This window comes from Nomascus leucogenys, chromosome 23 (assembly GCF_006542625.1).
Source record: "Nomascus leucogenys isolate Asia chromosome 23, Asia_NLE_v1, whole genome shotgun sequence".
NCBI classification, from domain to species: Eukaryota; Metazoa; Chordata; class Mammalia; order Primates; family Hylobatidae; genus Nomascus; species Nomascus leucogenys.
The window spans coordinates 30,700,257-30,719,125 of NC_044403.1; the positions used below are offsets into that span (position 1 = coordinate 30,700,257).

The window sequence follows — 18,869 nt, forward strand, 5'->3', positions numbered from 1 at the left end:
CACTATCAGGTCTTTGCATTTTAAGCCGATGATCTCTTCATGTAGAATTAAAGGTACTTCCTTATATCTTAGGGTGATGCCCAGAAATACAAAGGAGCAAATCAAAAGGTGTAGCTATTGCAGAGATCCTTTAGACCCACTAAGCCTTCACCTGACTCCTGACAGTGACAGTAAAATTATTAGATTTCATGGAACTGGCAGAGAGAAGCAAAGAGAGCGGTCAATTCAAGAGTGGTCTCTCCACTCCAAAAAGCTCTAATTACCCCAGTCTCCCTCCAGGTCAAGTTAAGAGAGGTCTGGTCCAGGGAGCTATAAGGCCCAGACTGGAGAATTTCTGACCTTTCCAAAGGTACAGGTTACCTCTTACCCCAGCAAAAGCTCCCCCTGGTAGATGTCTGCCTTCCCCACATTCCCCAATCTTCACCCCGTATTTGCCCCTTCTCATTCTGCTCTGGCTCCCAAACAATTGTTTCAAATCTTAACCTTTTGTATAACCCTGCAGAACAAAGAGCTATGTCTCCTATATTTTATCTTCCTCTGTGAAGTTTCTGATAAATATGTTTTAACTTGCATCCTTTATCGTATAAAAATATTGGGAATGTGCTGCCCTGGGAATTAACATATTCTTTGTCACTTATGCAGAATTTTTTTTATTTGAACACTAATTGGGTAATTGGATTAAAAGTATCCCTTCTGGGCTTCTATTAGAAAGAATAATACTGGTCATGAAACTAACAATAATGATGATGAAGATAGCGACACTCTTACTACTACTAATTATAATAGTTTTTTTTTCCATTTGCAGTACATTGTACAGATTGCAAAGCTTTTTCTGGTACATTTTCTCACTTGATCTCATTTACCCAGTGAAACTGGTAGAGCAAATATTATGTTCCCCAAGGTATAGGTGAGGTCATTTGTTGAAGGTCACGTAGACAGAAAGAGGTGAAACTAGTTTCCCTTTCCAGGAGGGGGTGCCCTTTCTACTGTGCTCTGCTGCTTAAAAAATAAATGAACCATGCATTGAAAACAACTGATAACACACTGCTTCAAACTGTTCTCCTCCACAGAGACAGAGGGTCAATTCTTCACTTCTATCATCCTTTGGAATAAAATTCCTAGCAAAAAGAGGGCAACTCATACAGATGGCAAAAGCATAGCATCAGAGGCTGTTTAGGTCATCTCAGAATCACAAATTCTTAGGGGCATCCTGAAAGCTCCTCTCTTCCTCTCCATTCTAACATATTCTACTACAGGACAAATGCCAGACTTAGAGGGTATTTACACGACAAAGAAAAGAGTACTAATAAAGCAGACTGTATCTGTGTTTTAAAATTGTGATGATATAGTCAATCTATATTTGTATACAAACATTCATTCATGCCTACAAAACCAGTTTTCAGTTATATTCTAATTTTCGAAGAATCTAAACATACTGTCTTCTTACAATTACCTTAATTGATTAGGTGCTGAATTTTGTCTTACTCAGTCATTGCCATGGTCTAAAAATCCCAGACCCAAATATTATTTTTTTTATCATACTACAAACTTGTTTTAAATTGCAGTATCCAACTTTATAAAACCAAGTGTGAGCATATATTTAATCTCATAATGACAATTATAATATAATCATGAAACCCGAAGTCACCAATATTTGTCCAAGGTATCATGATGAGGCTTATGGAAACACAGTGGAAGTATGCCAGCACTCTGGATGCCAACAGAAATGGAAGTTACATGGATTAAAAAAGAATTTGCCTATTTGAAATGGTCTTTTACTAATATGGAGCCTGCAACTTAGTATATTTGGATAAGTGATGATGACCTGGTTTTACAAACATAGATTATTCAAATAGAAAGAAGGCAGAAGGCTGGCGTCATCCTAGAAGGTCAGAGCTTTAGGCCTTTGTGGGCAGGAAAAAAGAATAAAAAAAAAAACAAAGCTCTGTGGGCCAGGGAGATGAACAATATGGCAATGCTGAAGTCATTGCAACATCATTTATCTTTTTTCTGTGAGTATGATTTCTCATCTTCAAGAGTTTTTTGTTTGAAAGTTAAAAAACCAAAAACCTTTCCATGTTTTTCTATCTCCCTTAGAATGTAAAATCTGAGAGATCAGGATTTGCTGTTGCATGTTCTTTTATCCCAACTCGGATTTCATTATTTTATAAATCATGAGCTCTTTTAAAAATGCTGACATTTAATTAGTAAATTCAGCTAACTCAGGGTTTAGTTCAAAAGAATAAGCATTCATTGAATCTCTATTATGCACAAGGCATTGGACCAAGTGCTAGGGAGACTACATGGGTGATAAGCACATCACCATCTCCATCCTGAGCGACATAATGAGACCCCATCACTACAAAATATAAAAAACATCGGCCAGGCATGGTGGCACCAGCCTGTGGTCCCAGCTACCTGGGAGGCTGGGGTAGGAGGATTGCTTGAACCCAGGAGGTCAAGGCTGCAGTGAGCTGTGATTGTGCCACTGCACTCCAGCCTGAGCGACAGAGAAAGACCCTGTCTCAAAAAATAATAAATAAATAAATAAATAAGTAAAACTTTATGAAACACACTATTTCCTCCTTTTTGCTTATCTGTCAGGAAACTCAAAGCTCAATTTCTTGTTCAACTGCAATAATGTTTTCAGACTAGATTTTCTATAACAATTCTCTTTTATTACAATGACTCTTTGTTTTTTTTTTAGAATTGGAAAAAAATGTATATGTAACATAGTAAATAAATAAGTCTAAGTCAGGATAAAGTGAGTTAAGTGCCACAAGAAAAATTGCAACAGAATGCAATGAGGATTCATAGGCTGAAGGGATTGTATGGGAGAAGACAAGAGGTGAGTTTTCCAGGAAAAGGTCATTCCAAGCTAAGAAGACAGATGGGCAAAGGTACAGAGATGGGAATGTGTAAGATACTTGGGAGAAAAGAGTTCAGATACAAGGAGGTTAGAGCAGAAGATGGGTTGTTTCATTAACTCTAAACACACAAAAAATCAACTCTTCTCTACTAAGGGTCAAATTGGCATGTCGTTCACATATGTGAAATTTTCCCCATAAGCAAAGTAAGGGTATCTTCATCTTACTCATCAGTGAGATCAAAGACTGGAGATGGCATGACCATGTAATTTCAGCACAGACACAAGAAGCAACAATAAATCGTGAAGAATTAATGAATTTCATCAAGTGAGCACTCAATAAATGCTTTGCGAATGTAGTCATACAGATCACTAAGACCTGTATACACTTTTTATTTTATGAACATTTAAGCTTTTACAACGGCCCCCATATTGCCTGTCTTCTCTAATGAGCTCAAAGCAATTCGTTCTTTGGAGGCCGTATCTATTTTTTACACTTTAAAGATGGAAAGACTGAAAAATTATGAGGACAATGATCTGTGTAAGGATCATGGAACTTAGCAGACAAAAGAAAAGCAATGCTTCATTATATGTACGAGGGAAACGGAAAGTAGAATCTGTGGGTTCATGCTGAAAAATCAAAATTAGAACAGCTAATCAAGTGAGAGAGTGTGACTAGTTCAAGAGTTAATCACAAAATTCTCCATTGCCCATATTGCAAATTAAACTTGTTTTTGGAAGCACATACGTGATTAAGAGCAAAGAGGTCAGTAACACTGGAAAAAGGTAGTGAACTAACATGGTAAGTGGTCTAGTCAGCTTTGTGTGGTTGCTCAGTTGCTGTAGCCCTATGTTTTTCAAACTGCAGGTCACAATCCATTAGTTGGTCATAAATCAATTTACAAAGTCATAAATAGCATTTTTAAAAATGTCTGTATACTTAGTATTGAAACATTTATTCTAGTTAATATCAGGTATAAATATATAAACATATGTTCTCAGTCAGACTGCAAATGACCCCAGCCTCAGTCAAACAAAAGTTGTTTGAAAGCCATTGCTGTATTCTTCCCCACTGGGAAGTTAGGCTTGGGAGTCAATAGGACTGAGACTCCAAAATGCAGCTTAACCAAGAATTTCAGTACAACTGAAATTGTGACTGCGAAGATTATATTGCAACATATCATTATGAGAGGGTATGTGTGCCGTATCTATGATATTTCTATATCAAATAGGTAAGAATTTATGAATGTGAGTAATAATGTCTGCACAGTTGTTCTAATATTTAATGCTAGATAAATGGTTTAGATCAACTGTTCTCAACTTTTTAGTCTCGAGACCTCTTTACACTCTTAAAAATTATTATTTTTTAAATTACTTTTTATTTATTTCATTTTTGAGATGGAGTCTCACTGTATCACCCAGGCTGGAGTGCAGTGGCAGGACCTCGGCTCACTGCAACCTCTGCCTCCTGGGTTCAAGTGATTCTCCTGCCTCAGCCTCCTGAGTATCTGGGATTACAGGCGCCTGCCACCACTCCTGGCTAATTTTTGTATTTTTAGTAGAGAAGGGGTTTCACCATGTTGGCCGGGCTAGTCTTGAACTCCTGACCTTGTGATCCACCCACCTCCGCCTCCCAAAGTGCTGGGATTACAGGCATGAGCCACCGCACCTGGCCCACTGTTAAAAATTATTAAGGACTCCCTCGGAGAACTTTTGTTTATGTGAGTTATATCTGCCTATATTTACCATATTGGAAATTTAAAATAACGTTAAAGAGCCCGGGCTATGTGTGTTTTGTTTGGAGTATCTGAAGAAACTCTGGCCTCATATGTAGATAATGTAGTTGGAAAAGAGATGGATATTTTAATAGAGTTTTTAAGATAATTGTGGATATTCTTCTTGGATAATATACCAAAACTTGACAAGCTGGAGTTTCTGAAAGCTTAGCTGCAATGTACTATCTGAAATCCTATTAACTTTTTATACCGTTACAATAAAAATCCATTAGTCCACCTTGTCCTTGAATGGATCTTTTGCCTGTGCATGATTATGTAGCATGAGACATCGGTCTTTTGGAAAATATTGGACCACTGAGTTAAGCAGATCTTTGAGATATTGACACTTTCCATTATACAAGATTTGTTAAAATTGCACTCATTAATATCATCACTGATTTCATCAGAAAAAAAAACATTAAGTACTGAGATGTCAAGCTCATGGCAGTAGATACACATTTTCTAAACTTTTAATTCTGGCTTGAAGGCTTAAAAATTATCATTGGCAGCAGTAATTGTCCCTTGTTTTCCTGAAAGTGACAGGCACACTTTATTTATTTTCAGAAAAATGTCTGTCAAGTACCTGTTTGAATAATCATAGTTTGCCCATCTTTCTTTCAAGTAAAAATGTTTTATGGAAATAAAAATAAAAACATGAATTCGGCCTACAACTCAAGCACAGAAGTATTTTCCTAGAGACAAATATGACACACTTCATTTTGCAGCAGACGTGCTTTATGCCTATTTCCTATTTTTTCATGCAGAATATTAAAAAGAATTGTACCCAAGGATTAAGCTTCAATGAAATTAATAATTTTTACTGCTTATCAAAAACACCATCAGGTGACACTGGCTCTCTAGCTTCTTTTTTTTTTTTTTTTTTTTAACTGATAATGCAAGTTAGTGACACGTACTTTGACTAGCAATACAGTTTGGTGCCCCTGACTTGATTGGGTTAAGCCAACAGAGCTTTTAACCACCATTGTCTGCAAAACGTCACCACAGTGAACAAGTCAAATAAGTAAGTCTCAGCATTGTCATAAAAGGTTTTTGTTTTTGACCTTGCAGATCCCCTGAAAGGGTCTCAGAAACTCCCAAGGGGTTCCAGGACCACACCACACTTTGAGAACCACTGGGTGTTAGCGCATTCAGAAATCAATTCAGTTCTCTTTCTCGTCAGAGTTCTTGATGCTGAGGCTTATTTATTGTGATAGATTTGATAACTGAAGTGACAAAGAAAAGATATGCCAAGGCGTCGAACACATCCAAGAAGGAAGTCCTACCGCGCACACAGCTCACAAGCTCGAGCGCGAAGAAAAACAGCTCTTGGAGAAAGAAACGGGATGCAGAGGGCAGGCCTGGGCTTGTCGTTGCCAGTGGCAACGATCCTCAGCGGGCGGGGCGCGGCCATCGATTAGTGAGGCCTTGCGTCTGTCGGCGGGCAGGAAGGTGGGGGGGTGACTGGAGCCGGAAGGCCTACCGGGCCTTGTGGTCGCTGTGGGTTCTCGGTTGCGAGGCAGCTCGCTCGTTCTGCGATCTATTGAGAGTGGCTTCCAAGAGCCCCGTGCCTATGTCTGGGAGGGAGGGAAGATGGCAGCCGTGGCGGCAGGCGGCCTGGTGGGGAAGGGGCGCGACATCAGCCTAGCGGCCCTGCAGCGCCACGACCCCTATATCAACCGCATCGTGGACGTGGCCAGCCAGGTGGCTCTGTACACCTTCGGCCATCGGGCCAACGAGTGGGTGCGTGCGGACGCGGCGGAGCAGTGCAGACCAGGGTTGGGGTGGAGGCGGGGGGCGTCAGACTCAGGACTTGAGGACCCGGTGAGGGGGAGGAGACGTTGACGCCCTGGAAGTGGGTGGATCTGGGGACTGAGGCCGAAGTTGTGGAGATGGAGTCTCAGGGGTTTGGGGGAAGGGAGGCGGATCTGTGGAGCTACCTGGAGTTGGGGAAAAGACTTAAATCTCTAACGTACCCAACGCTGGGAGACCAGACCGATCGGGTACCGCACCATAAGAGCCGAAGGAAAGGAAGGACCTGATGCCTTATGGCCGGAAGGCCGATGTGCTCGAGAAAGTAAAGCAGAGTTCTGTTACAGTGAATCTGTGGCTATGGGGGAGGCAGGGACAGCAGACGAATAAAAGTGCAGAGTTCTGATTTTGGAATGTCAGTCTTAGATGGGGCAAAGAGAAATCAAAACTTGATAGAAGGGGAGAAATCTGCAAGTTGTAAACTTAAGGGGAAACACCAGGAAAAGAGACAACCTCGTTAAATAAAAGACAAAATGGGGCAGGGTCTAACACTTAGAAGGAGGCTGATGCTCTTGGGAAGATTATTACACGACAGCACACCAAGTTTGATATTGGAGGTCATTTGGGAGCCAAATTATTTTAGTGCTTTTCTCAAAGCAGAGTCCCAGTAAATGGTAATGGAATGAAATGTCATTATCCTCACAGTTAGAATGGGGTAGAAGCCTAGAACACTGGAATCCTGTTGCAGGAATTGCTGCTTGTAATTTTGTAACCCACCCACTCGAATGTAGAGAGATGTAATTTTGTTTCTTTACTCATAATGAGTTTTGTCCAAATAATATCCATTATATATTGCCCATTATGTATCACGTATATCATATCCATCATTTTAAAATAAGTTACAAAACAGTATGGAGAACTTAGCCTTGATGAATGGATTTCAGGTAAACTTTCTGTATGCTTCAAGTCGGTTGTATAACATCAAAACTTAATCTAGGAAAACATCCATGTTGAACAACTCTGTATTTTTTTTAACACCCACATTCATAAGCCTACTTATCTCCAGTATAGTTCAGCAGCATGTAGTAAAAACTCACCTGAAAATCATTAACATAAAAATAAAAAGACAAGCAAGAATGGGGTAGACAAACAGTTTTGTCCAAAGTTCTTAACGGAGGAAATTTGCTGGAATGGGGCAAAGAATTTAGGTCTGCTCTCCTAGTAGCCAAACACAAAAGGAGAACAGGAAGAGCTCTTTAATATTCGTTCTTCTGTAATAGAAAGTATACCTCTTGATCAGAAGAAAGAGGTTATTTCCCCCTAGTTTCCAGGGGAATTTGTCATCTACATTTTTACATAAAGAACATTGAGCAACACAGACAGTTTCCTCCATGGTAATTAAAAATATATATGAAGATATTCTACATATGGCTATTTTGCTGCTCTGTAGAAAATGCCAAAGGTGTAATGTTGTAATCCTGTAAAAGTAATTCCATAGTAGAGAGATGAGGACCAGGGATGTATAGTTCTGTACGTTGACTTGACACTGGAATTCGAGTCTGGGGAATCCCGAGAAACTGTCAATATAAAGAGAGTAGAGCATTTTTGAATAATAGTTGTTTCCTATAGGCTTTTGACCGTTATCTATGTGATAGATACCTTTTAAGATAGTTACAGATGTTTATTAGATACCAAAAAGCAGATGTGTCACAATGCATCAATTACAGGAGTTATGTTTTCCTGCTTGCTGGACACGTTGCCTTCAGACAGGGCATAATTCACTCAGGAAAAAGTCATTCTTTCAAAGTTCTAATCTTCAAGGCTGTGGTAGCCAGAAAAACAAAGAGACGTAGTTAAGCTGCAGAGCAGTTGCTGGAGGCAAACAAATTATGACCACTGTCTCCATGTCCTGTCAGTCTGGATGCGAGCCCTTTGAATGTAAACCTAATAAGAATATGAGAACATTCTTGAGAATAGAGGAGAAAGTATTTACGAGAAGGCAGGGGGGATGTTAAGGAGGAGAATTCTTATTGCCCTGAAAATGGATGAAGAATGACTTCAGCCTTTCAAAGGAGGAGAACTTAGGAAGGAAAGGTGTCTAGAAAATGAACTGCTTTAAGGAAGGATTAAGAAAGATTATGTCATGACTGAAATAGGAATTTTAGAGTTAGACCTACTCCCTATTGCCAGGAAAGACTGCCCCTCCTCGAAAATATTAATACCTATGTGTCAGTTGAAGACCATAACCCTGGTATTTTCCAGCTGTCAGTCCTTAGACCAGTGGCTCTCAGCTGGAGTTGATTTTGCCCCCAGGTGACATTTGGCAGTGTCTGGAGACGTTTTTGGTTGTCACACTGAAGGGAAGAGTGTTATGACATCTACAGAGTAGAGGCCAGGGAATGCTGAGCCTGAAAACTGCCCTAAAGTGACTAACATTGTGTTCCTAGCTAGTGGTTTTCTAAGTTTTTGGTGTATCCAAATAAGTCAGAGTTTTTTAAAAGTGAAAAATGCCAAACTAAACCTCTGGATAATGAGACCCAGGCATTTCATATTGTTGAAAGCCTCATAGGTGACTCAGATGCTACATGCATGATTAAGAGAGATTTGGGAGGATAAGTTGAGACCTACTTTTTGATTAACTGAGAATAATCAAGTTAAAATAGAGATTGTGTTGAGCTATTTTGTGTCAGACAGTGTGCAGAGTCCCCAAAATTTGCAAAACAGCACTATTCCATTTTGGGTTTTTTAGTATTTTGAATTCTGAATTGCTTATTTCTTTAGCACTTGTTAGATTTTATAACAGAGTATAATATTAAATCCTCAAATTGTGCTTTTAAAATTTAAGCTAAAATACCCCAGGGCTGGTAACTAATACTTTCACATAAAAGTCCTTAAAGGATCTAAGGAACATCTAATCTTGTTTTAGCTGTTCTCCACATCCCTAACCCTGGACTTTGCTCAGAAAGAAAAAAAAAATCTGGTTGCCCTTGGATAACTGTGGAGGGGCCAGGAAAATGCATGAATTTGGGCAGCTGTAATAGAACAGAAATGTATATTTTCAAAGTCTCTTTTATCCAGGTATCACAGAGCGCCTGACGTTTTTTCATCAAAAGATCTGAGTAGTGTAAGCTGGTTATCTCTTTTTTTTTTTTTTTTTTTTGAGGCGAAGTCTCGCTCTTTTTCCCCAAGCTGGAGTGCAATGGCGCGACCATGGCTCATTGCAACCTCTGCCTCCCGGGTTCAAGCTATTCTCCTGCCTCAGCCTCCCGAGTATCCAGGATTACAGGCGCCTGCCACCACTCCCGGCTAATTTTTGTATTTTTAGTAGAGACGGGGTTTCACCATGTTGGCCAGGCTGGTCTTGAACTCCTGACCTCAGGTGATCCGCCCACCTCGGCCTCCCAAAGTGCTGGGATTACAGGCGTAAGCCACCGTGCCCGGCCTGGTTATCTCTTTTCAATGGAGAAACTGAGACGTATAATAATAAACTAATTAGCCCAGCATGATCTGGCAAGAACCCCACTACAGGTCCCAGGTTGTGATTACTGAAACACAACTCCTTCCTATGAACAAACTCATATTCTTTGTGTGTAATGCTAAATAAAAATCTTAGTTTTAAGAATTGCTTGTTATAAGTTAGAGATTAATTTTAGGAGAAGCATGCCTTTTACCTTTCTGACCTTGGAGTTTTAAAAACTAAAATGTGGCATTAAAGGTTTTTTTTTTTTTAAATTAAGAAAAGAGAATTTCTGTTACATCAAGGAAGAAAGGAAACAAGTCAGAACCTATTTAGTTTTATGTGTGCTGATATAGATAGATACCCTGATTCAGATCTCTAAGATCAAACAGTCCAAGGTCAAATACTGGAAGACCAGGAGAGTGTTTTGACCTTGTGGGGAGTGATCCTGACTACATAGAGGTTCTGCAAAGTCCTAGTTCTATCACCTGTATCTTGGCTCAGTTTCCTAACAATGTAATGGGTAATACCAAACACTTAGTTTTTGCAAATTTATTTATTTACTTATTTATTTATTTATTTATTTTTTTTTTTTTGAGACGGAGTCTGGCTGTGTCACCCAGGCTGGAGTGCAGTGGTGCAATCTCGGCTCACTGCAAGCTCCGCCTCCCGGGTTCCCGCCATTCTCCTGCCTCAGCCTCTCCCAGTAGCTGGGACTACAGGCGCCCCCCACCGCGCCCAGCTAATTTTTTTGTATTTTTAGTAGAGACGGGGTTTCACCGTGGTCTCAATCTCCTGACCTCGTGATCCGCCTGCCTCGGCCTCCCAAAGTGCTGGGATTACAGGCGTGAGCCACTGCGCCCGGCCGCAAATTTATTTTTAAATGCTTTGTGGACTTGTGAATACTTGCTGACTGAATCAGTTAAACTCTAGGGACAGCCAAAAATTTGTATACTGTTCAGGTAGCATTTACTGTACTGTAGGGGCCATTTTCCTGATTCATACTTTGGTGGTTTGGGTTTAAGTAATTCTTAGTGCTTCCAGTACACTCAGGATATACATTTGCCAGCAGATAGGAATTAGCCATGTTTGTTTTCAAAGAAAGATAAGTAATGTTTCTGTATCTATATTTTTTCATTTTGACTTGGATATTTTTCAAAGTACAGGGGGCAAATGAGCCACATTTCAGAAATCAGGATATGTTTCACTGTATGTTTTAGTGATTTATACAAACTTCATAGTGAATCTAGTTTAAGGATGAACTCCCTGACTTTCTTACCTATGCTTATATGTTAGGGAAAAAACTGGCTGAAGTTGTTTTAATTGTCATTTATTTATTTGTTTATAAGAGACAGGGTCTCCCTCTGTTGCCCAGGCTGGAATGCAGAGGTACAATCATAGCTCACTGTGGCCTCAAACTCCTGGGCTGAAGCAATCCTCCCTCAGCCTCCTGAGTACCTGAGACTACAGGCATGTGCCACCACACCTGGCTAATTAAAAACATTTTTGTTTTGTAGAGACAAAGTCTCACTATGTTGTCCAGGCTGGTCTCAAACTGAATGCCTGGCCACAAGCGATCCTCCTGCCTCAGCCTCCCAGAGTGCTGGGATTACAGACATGTGCCACTGTGCCTGGTCTAAATTCTTTATTTATAATTTCATATTCCATAATAATAAACATCTTGAGATTAAAAATTTTGTTACTAAGTAATGATTTTTTATAGCCATTTACTCTTGATAATAGCGTGATATGATCTGTGCCATAATAGATTTTGTTTTCAGGACTTGTAATATAATTTCATGGGCAGAGAGTATGTTGTTTAACTAAGGCAGTGAGTGGCTCTCAAACTAGCATACATCAGAATCACCTGGACAGCTTAATAAACCCCAGATTGCTGAGCACCATCCCCAGAGTTTTTGATTCAGTAGGTTTGGGCAGGAGCCCAAGAGCTTGCGTTTCTGGTAAGTTCCCAGGTGATGCTGATGCCGCTGATCTGGGGATAAAACTTTGAGACCCACTGAACTAAAGTGAATGAGAAATTTGCTGAAATTGCTTGAGCATGTGGAAGGATCATGCCTTGTGTGCCTTTTAAAAATTGCTGTTTTGACATTACACTTTTTTTAAAGGGGTGTATTTTTCACCAGAATTACAGAGTACTTAAATTTTGAATGATTATGGTCATGAATATTAATAATAAAATATCAGGGGTTTAAATAGAATGCTGAAATTAAACCATGTAAATTGCAAAAGTACATTTTAAATGCTGAATTACAATAGGTCTGGTTAGTGGTTAGTCAAACACCTGGATACGTATATGTATGTTTTTCAGTATGCTTTATATGGATGAATATTATAATGGCCTGGCTTCCTGCCTTTGGAGAAATGGAAAAGAAATGTCAAATGACCTAATTGAACCATCGTTTTAACTTTACCACCTCTCCCAGATTTTCTCAGGCAAATTTCTTGAGTCCTAACTTGGTAATACTTGTGTAACTTTACTTCAGTGATCTTGGGTCAGACCTTGACTGTAAATATACTACACTAAGTAGGTGATTGATTCATCCGAGAACTCTGTGGCAACATTGCCCTCTCTGTCTACCAGTCAAAGTAAAGTTATTGACAGATAATCTGCTCTCCTAAGTCACTGGATATGGCAAGAGAAAATGAACGCGGAAAACAAAATGAAGGATAGTGAAATGCAGACACCAGTGATGTCTGCAGCTTTCTCTATACCCAGTGTGGTGGAAGGAGAAAAAGGCAGCACTCGTCTTTCTAATTAAATCCACATAGCACACTTATTTTCTCATTGTTTCAGCTAGAGGTATGCTGCTATCCCTGTATTTGGTAAAGAGAGATAATGATGGTTTGTTTTATGAATGACAAAAGAAAGACTACTTCCTGCTGCCTAATCTGCACAGGCACAATGATGGCATAGAACTTGCTTTCTCCTTTTCCTGAGAATAACTCCTCATGTTGGGTATATTTGGCCCATTGCAGTTTCACCTACTTGAAGTTATATATAATTCCTATTCTGTGAGAATTTGTTTTATACCTTTGTGCATGAAGAGAACATACATGTCTTGTGTGTTTTGTTTTTATTGTTTAGGAGAAAACTGATGTGGAAGGAACCTTATTTGTTTATACAAGGTAAGAGTGTTTCACTTTTCTAAAGAAACTAATAATCTTCAAAATAATATTTTAGCCCAATTGTATCACTCTTCTTCAAGTGCATGCAGTTTTATTTCAAAAAGAAGTAGAAGAATTAAATCTCAGTTTTGAAATTATTAGTTGACATGAAGAAGGGAATACCGAATAATGTCACCTGGTATATTGTGATGAATACTAGTTTCAGAATATAATTTAAACTTCAATATAGATGAACTTAAATCATTGACTGAGCACTGTTTAAAATAGATTAAATATTCTTTGATTCAAATGAATGGCACAAAGTTCTTGAATATAATGCATTGGCAAGGAGCTAGAAGAACACTATCAGAAATACTGGATTGTTCAGTTAATATTTGGAAAAGGGTTTCATTGATGAGTTTCTTTTTTTTTTTTTTGAGATGGAGTCTTGCTCTGTCACCAAGGCTGGAGTGCAGTGGCATGATCACAGCTCTTGGCTTGCTGCAACCTCTGCCTCCTGGGTTCAAGTGATTCTCCTGCCGCAGCCTCCTGAGTAGCTGGGATTACAGGCACGCGCCACCACACCCAGCTAATTTTTTTTTGTATTTTTAGTAGAGACGGAGGTTTCACCATGTTGGTCAGGCTGGTCTCAAACTCCTGACCTCGTGATCCACCCGCCTCGGCCTCCTAAAGTGCTGGGATTACAGGCGTGAGCCACTGCACCTGGCCATTGATCACGTTTCTCCCACCCCTGACTCTTTAGAAAAGCATGATCCAAACTTGAAGATGTCTTTCAGTCCTCCATTGTCTAGTCAATAGAATATGTTTCAGGATAGATTTAATAAACTCATGTTTTTAGTCATTTCTTGTTATCAGATATTATTTATATCAAATTATAAGTGCATATAGAGATATACATTATGTATATTGGCTCAATAAATAAACTTTTCATTCACATAAACATTCACATAATATGTCATAGCCAAAGGTCATCACCTTCAATGATGGTGTACAAAGATGAAATTAAAAGGCCTAATATAAACCTTTCTAGGGGTATCTGTTTCACTGGGGAGACAGGAAATACACACACACACAAGTGTATTTTCTTTCTACATATATTCATGTTTATGGTAAGCCACAATACAGGATAGAGTATCCTAAGTGCCAGTGGATAGATTCTGAGCAATGAATGGGCTACTGTGATCATGGAAGGCTTTATAGCAAGTTCGTCCAACCCGCGGCCTGTGGGACACATGGCCCAGGACGGCTTTGAATGTAGCCTGACAGAAATTCGTAAACTTTTTTAAAACATTAGAAGATTTTTTTTTTTTTTTTTAGCTCATCAGCTATTGTTAGTGTGTTTTATGTGTGGCCTAAGACAATTCTTCCCCTTCCCAGGTGTCCCAAGGAAGCCAAAAGATTGGATACCCCTGCTTTATAGAGTGATGTGTCTTGAATTGGGCCTCAGGAATATGGTAGAACTTAGCTTGCATAGAGGAGAGGGAAGGCAGTCTCAATAGGAAGAATGGCAAAAGCAGGGGCGGAGAACCTGGTGTGTTAAAGGGACAGTGAGGGAGATGTGGTGCAGAGGGCTTATATTGGTTTGTAGTAGTTAGCAAGTGTAAAGAGATTTGCTGGCTTGGAATGGCAGACTCTGGATTTTGAGATTTGTTTTCTTAGCAGTAGGAAGTTATTGAAGGCTTATGAACAGGAGAGTAATAGAGAAAATGTGTGGGGAAAGTCAGTGTATTAACTTCATGGGGATGCACTAGTTCTGGAAGAAATTGGAGTCAGGACAGTGAGAAGATCATTGCAGTGGAGTAGATATGAAATGATGAGAGTTGGGATTAGAATAATAGAAATTGAAATGGAAAGGGTATTGCAAGGGTGAAATTTAAAAAATGACAATATTTTGAACATGGAAGATTGACAATGACAGAAGCATTGGTGGAAATAGAAAGACCAGAGGTCAAGAATGTGGTTTGAGGATCAGCCCTCATTTTACTTTGAAGTAATGATTTGGAACTGGTAGCAGGACATTGGGGTGGAGGTGTCCAGCCCCTCAGAGTAAGGGCAGGGCTGGAGATGGAGTTGTCTGAAGTAATTTGGTAGTTGAAACCATGAAATAAAAGCTGTTCCCTGAAGGAGTGGGTATAAAGAGGAACTGATGAGGGTTTATGGTTAGGTTTGAGGGCCAGCAAGGATACAGATGAGTCAGCTGGAAAGATAAAAGCAGGACTGGAACAGTACAGAGAGGCCCATTCGGGGCAAAGTGTGGGCATGATGGAGGTCTGTGTGTGCTGGGCAGGAGGGAGCTCTGCTGCAGGGGAGGAAGGCCTGTTCCAGTGGAGGCAACAATGGGAGGTGGAAGGAAGGAATGGGAGGCAAGGCCAGCACACTCAGTGACAAGGAGTTCAGGTTCTTCACAGTCTCAGAAAAGCAGTGGAGTACCCAAGAACCATTGGCATGTTAGTCTACATTATGCTCCCAAACATCCAGAGCACCAGAGCGTGCCCTCAGGCAGGTTTATTCGGTAGAGTATGAGCACTCTTGAGGATTCTGAAGTTTACAACAAAAGCCATAGGGTTGAACTGTACTATGTACCATGCACACAGGGTGCATTCTCACTCATTTCTCACAACACGCATTATTATTCTTTGGAGAAGTGACAGAAAAGATGTGTTAGTATGTATTAATGATGGATTTTGGGAATTTTTAGTAGGGTTTTTTTTAAACTATGGAAGAGGAACAAATCATACAAATATTTTCTTTTGTACATCCAAACCAAATATAGATTTTTATTTTCAAGGATTTCTTACTATAAGTCTCCAATGGAATTCTCAATTAAACAAAACATTAAATTGAGAAAAAAATCCTTTGCTGTTTTTTAGTCTTTTCTCCAAATCTAACTCCTCAAGAATGGGATGCCTCCCTTATCCCCTGCAAAACAAAAACCTCCCAGATCCTAGTATGTTGAGGCCTTTCTTCAGTAGAGAATTACAAAAAGCATGTAATACTCATGGTAGTTGGGGTGTGGGAGGCTTGTTACAGGCAATGGAGCTGGCAGTGATATATTTTGACTTCTCTTACAGAAGTTGCTTTAGAGCAGTTGGCACATTTATCCCCTGGGCTATTTTCTAAATTATGAGATGATATAGTAGCCGTACTATTAAAGAGGTGAGATCCTGTTGTGATAATGAAATACGTGAAGAATCAAATTCTCATTCTTGTATGAAAACACTTAATCCCATTTAAAAAATCATTTATTTCCTCCCATGCCTTCCTTTCTGTAATAGAGAGTTCATAGAGACACCCACTGGTGATTTCTGACCTTGACACTTCCAGAAGACCCCCTAACAGAGCTCTTTGGGAGTACATTTTCATTCTTCCCCTGAATTTAAGTTGAAGTGATTATCATGATTATTTCTGGTATTCATTTTATGCTTACCACCAGTTTACTCCTTTGTAAAATAAGCTAGGCAAGGATTGCCTCCCATCAATTTTAAAATGGGAGGTTTCAGAAGAAAATCCTGGCAGTGGTTATGTAGCTGTGTTCCTTGATCAGTATCAAATAGAGGTAAAATAAAACTAAGACATAAACAACTTGTCTTCCTGTTGCTCATAACATTTCTGTGGGTTTGTTAATAACAGCCCTAGCACCCTCATTTAAAGTAAATAAATGAGTTCTGCTTGCTTCAGCTTCAGTGTGTAAGTATGTGGTGTTTCATTTGTCACCGGAAGTTGCACAGTTGAATTACTATATGGCTGTCACCCAAGGGTAGACGAATGCACATGTAGTTGTTAGAGTTTATACTCAGTATAATTTGGATTCCTTCTGCCTGGTAGAGTAGGCATTCAAGGTTTATTGAGTGAAATGAAAATAAAACATCACTAAATGTCACATTTTTATAGAGAAAAACTTTTATAGTGGTTTATCTGTGAAGCTGTTTGCTTTGCATTGAAGAAAACAAAATATCTGCCCTTTGCACTGTTATGTAAACTTCTAGTTGAGGCTGTGTCCTCACAGGTTCATTGTTCAGAGTTGCTTCATATCACTAAGAGATTTTGCAGGCTTCAATTTCAGACTAACACTTAAAATTTTCTGTGAAAATTTTCTTCATAAATTATGATGTACACTCTAATATTAACTACCAAGATTGTTTAAAAAATATCTTTAATTAATTTAACTTTTAAAAAATATTCTTTAAAAGTCAGTAATGTTTTAAAAAGTAGTTACTCTGCCTTAAAGGAATTTACAACGTAGGTGAAGAAATAAACAACAACTGTATACACACATACACACACACACACACACACACACACACAGACACCACAAATGAAGTATGACTCAATTTTACCAAATGAATCATCATGCCAGTGCTGCTGCATTACATGGGAATTAGTCCATAATGGTGCCAGTGGTGAAGAAGTACGTGTACAGGCTGCTTATACAAAGCTGCATTTACAAACAGAGGTTGAGAGACACATCAGAATGTACTTCTACTGAAAATATAGCATACTAAGCAATTTGTCTATTGATTTCCCCCTGACCTCTTGTGATTTTTAGGTCTGCTTCTCCAAAGCACGGATTCACCATTATGAATAGGCTGAGCATGGAAAATAGGACAGAACCTATTACTAAAGACTTGGATTTCCAACTCCAGGACCCTTTCCTTCTCTACAGAAATGCCAGATGTGAGTCTTTCTTACTACATTGGGTAGTTTTACTTCTGAAGTTTGGCCAAGTGTTTAAAATTGTACAGTGTTTGCCATTGTGTTTGCATTTGGTGTCAGTGGCTATGGGGGGTGATCAGCATTTTAACAAATGCTAATGTTTAGGAAATGCATGCCCTACTGATGGAATAGATTCTTCCTCGGAAGAGTTTAAGTGAATATAAATATGATGATATAAACCTTAAACCTGTCTTTTGAAGCTTTATGGATTTGTAGTGTGAACCCATTGCTGATCTTAAGCCCAAGCAGGGCTGGGTGAGGCAAGTTCTTGATGAGGAGACTGCAGAGAGACACACATAGGTGGCACCCTGAACGAAGAATTAATGAGTCTGCTATGGCACTTTTTCTTTATGTATCACTTTTGGCCGAGTGTGCTGACAAAGTGTTTGAGGTCCTGTAGTGTAGGAGTGCCATCTTCTGAATACAAGTAAATAAAAAATCAAAGTCCAAAAACTTTCTTTCAGTCATTAAGAATTTAATAACCCTTTAAATGTGGAAGTCGTAGTAAGTAACTAAATAGTCCTTGTCAGATTTGAAATGAAGTAGCCATCACCTTTCTAATACTACATTTTACTCTCGTATCGTTTCTGACCACTTGTGTTGCACTGCTGGTCAGCCCAGAGGAAGACTGCTGAAAATATGCCAGTTTCAGGGACATCTCTACACACAGAAAACAAGAACATAATACTCAATATATAAATACGTATGTGTGCACACACATGCACCTTATGCTTTGTGGACAGCTTTCATAAAGACCTTGCAGTAAAGAAATGTTTTCTATATATTTTTCATCCTACTCTTTGAACTCAAGATACAAGAATTTGCCTACCATACACTATTCAGTGTAACTTTAATAATGAGTATAATGTAAATAATATTTGACATTTTAACCCCAGTGTATCATTGAGATGCATTAAAATGATGCTGTATATAATTGTCTTAATAGGTGGTCATCCTATTATTTAGAGAATAAATTTTTATGAGAGGAAAAAAATAAAGCTATTGAAACTATAATGTGACTTACTAATGGCAGGTCCTGTGAAACGAAAAGTTTTGCAATACAGAAAAATATTGTGTTTTCTCCTCATGTTTCTTTGCCGAAAGGTACACTTTATCAATTGTAGTTTATTACTAAAGACTTGGATTTCCAACTCCAGGACCC

The 18,869-nt window shown here is 39.1% G+C and overlaps 1 protein-coding gene across 1 annotated transcript in view; it reads left to right on the forward strand.

Annotated features, from left to right (window-relative positions):
* Nucleotides 1-6,155: 6,155 nt before the first annotated feature.
* DCP1B (decapping mRNA 1B) overlaps nt 6,156-18,869 on the forward strand; it is a 58,226-nt gene continuing 45,512 nt past the window's right edge. The window contains exons 1-3 of the mRNA XM_003273689.3: nt 6,156-6,381; nt 12,954-12,994; nt 17,541-17,668. Of these exons, the coding sequence (XP_003273737.1) occupies nt 6,232-6,381; nt 12,954-12,994; nt 17,541-17,668 (319 nt within the window). The 5' untranslated portion in view covers nt 6,156-6,231. The remainder of the gene's footprint in view (nt 6,382-12,953; nt 12,995-17,540; nt 17,669-18,869) is intronic.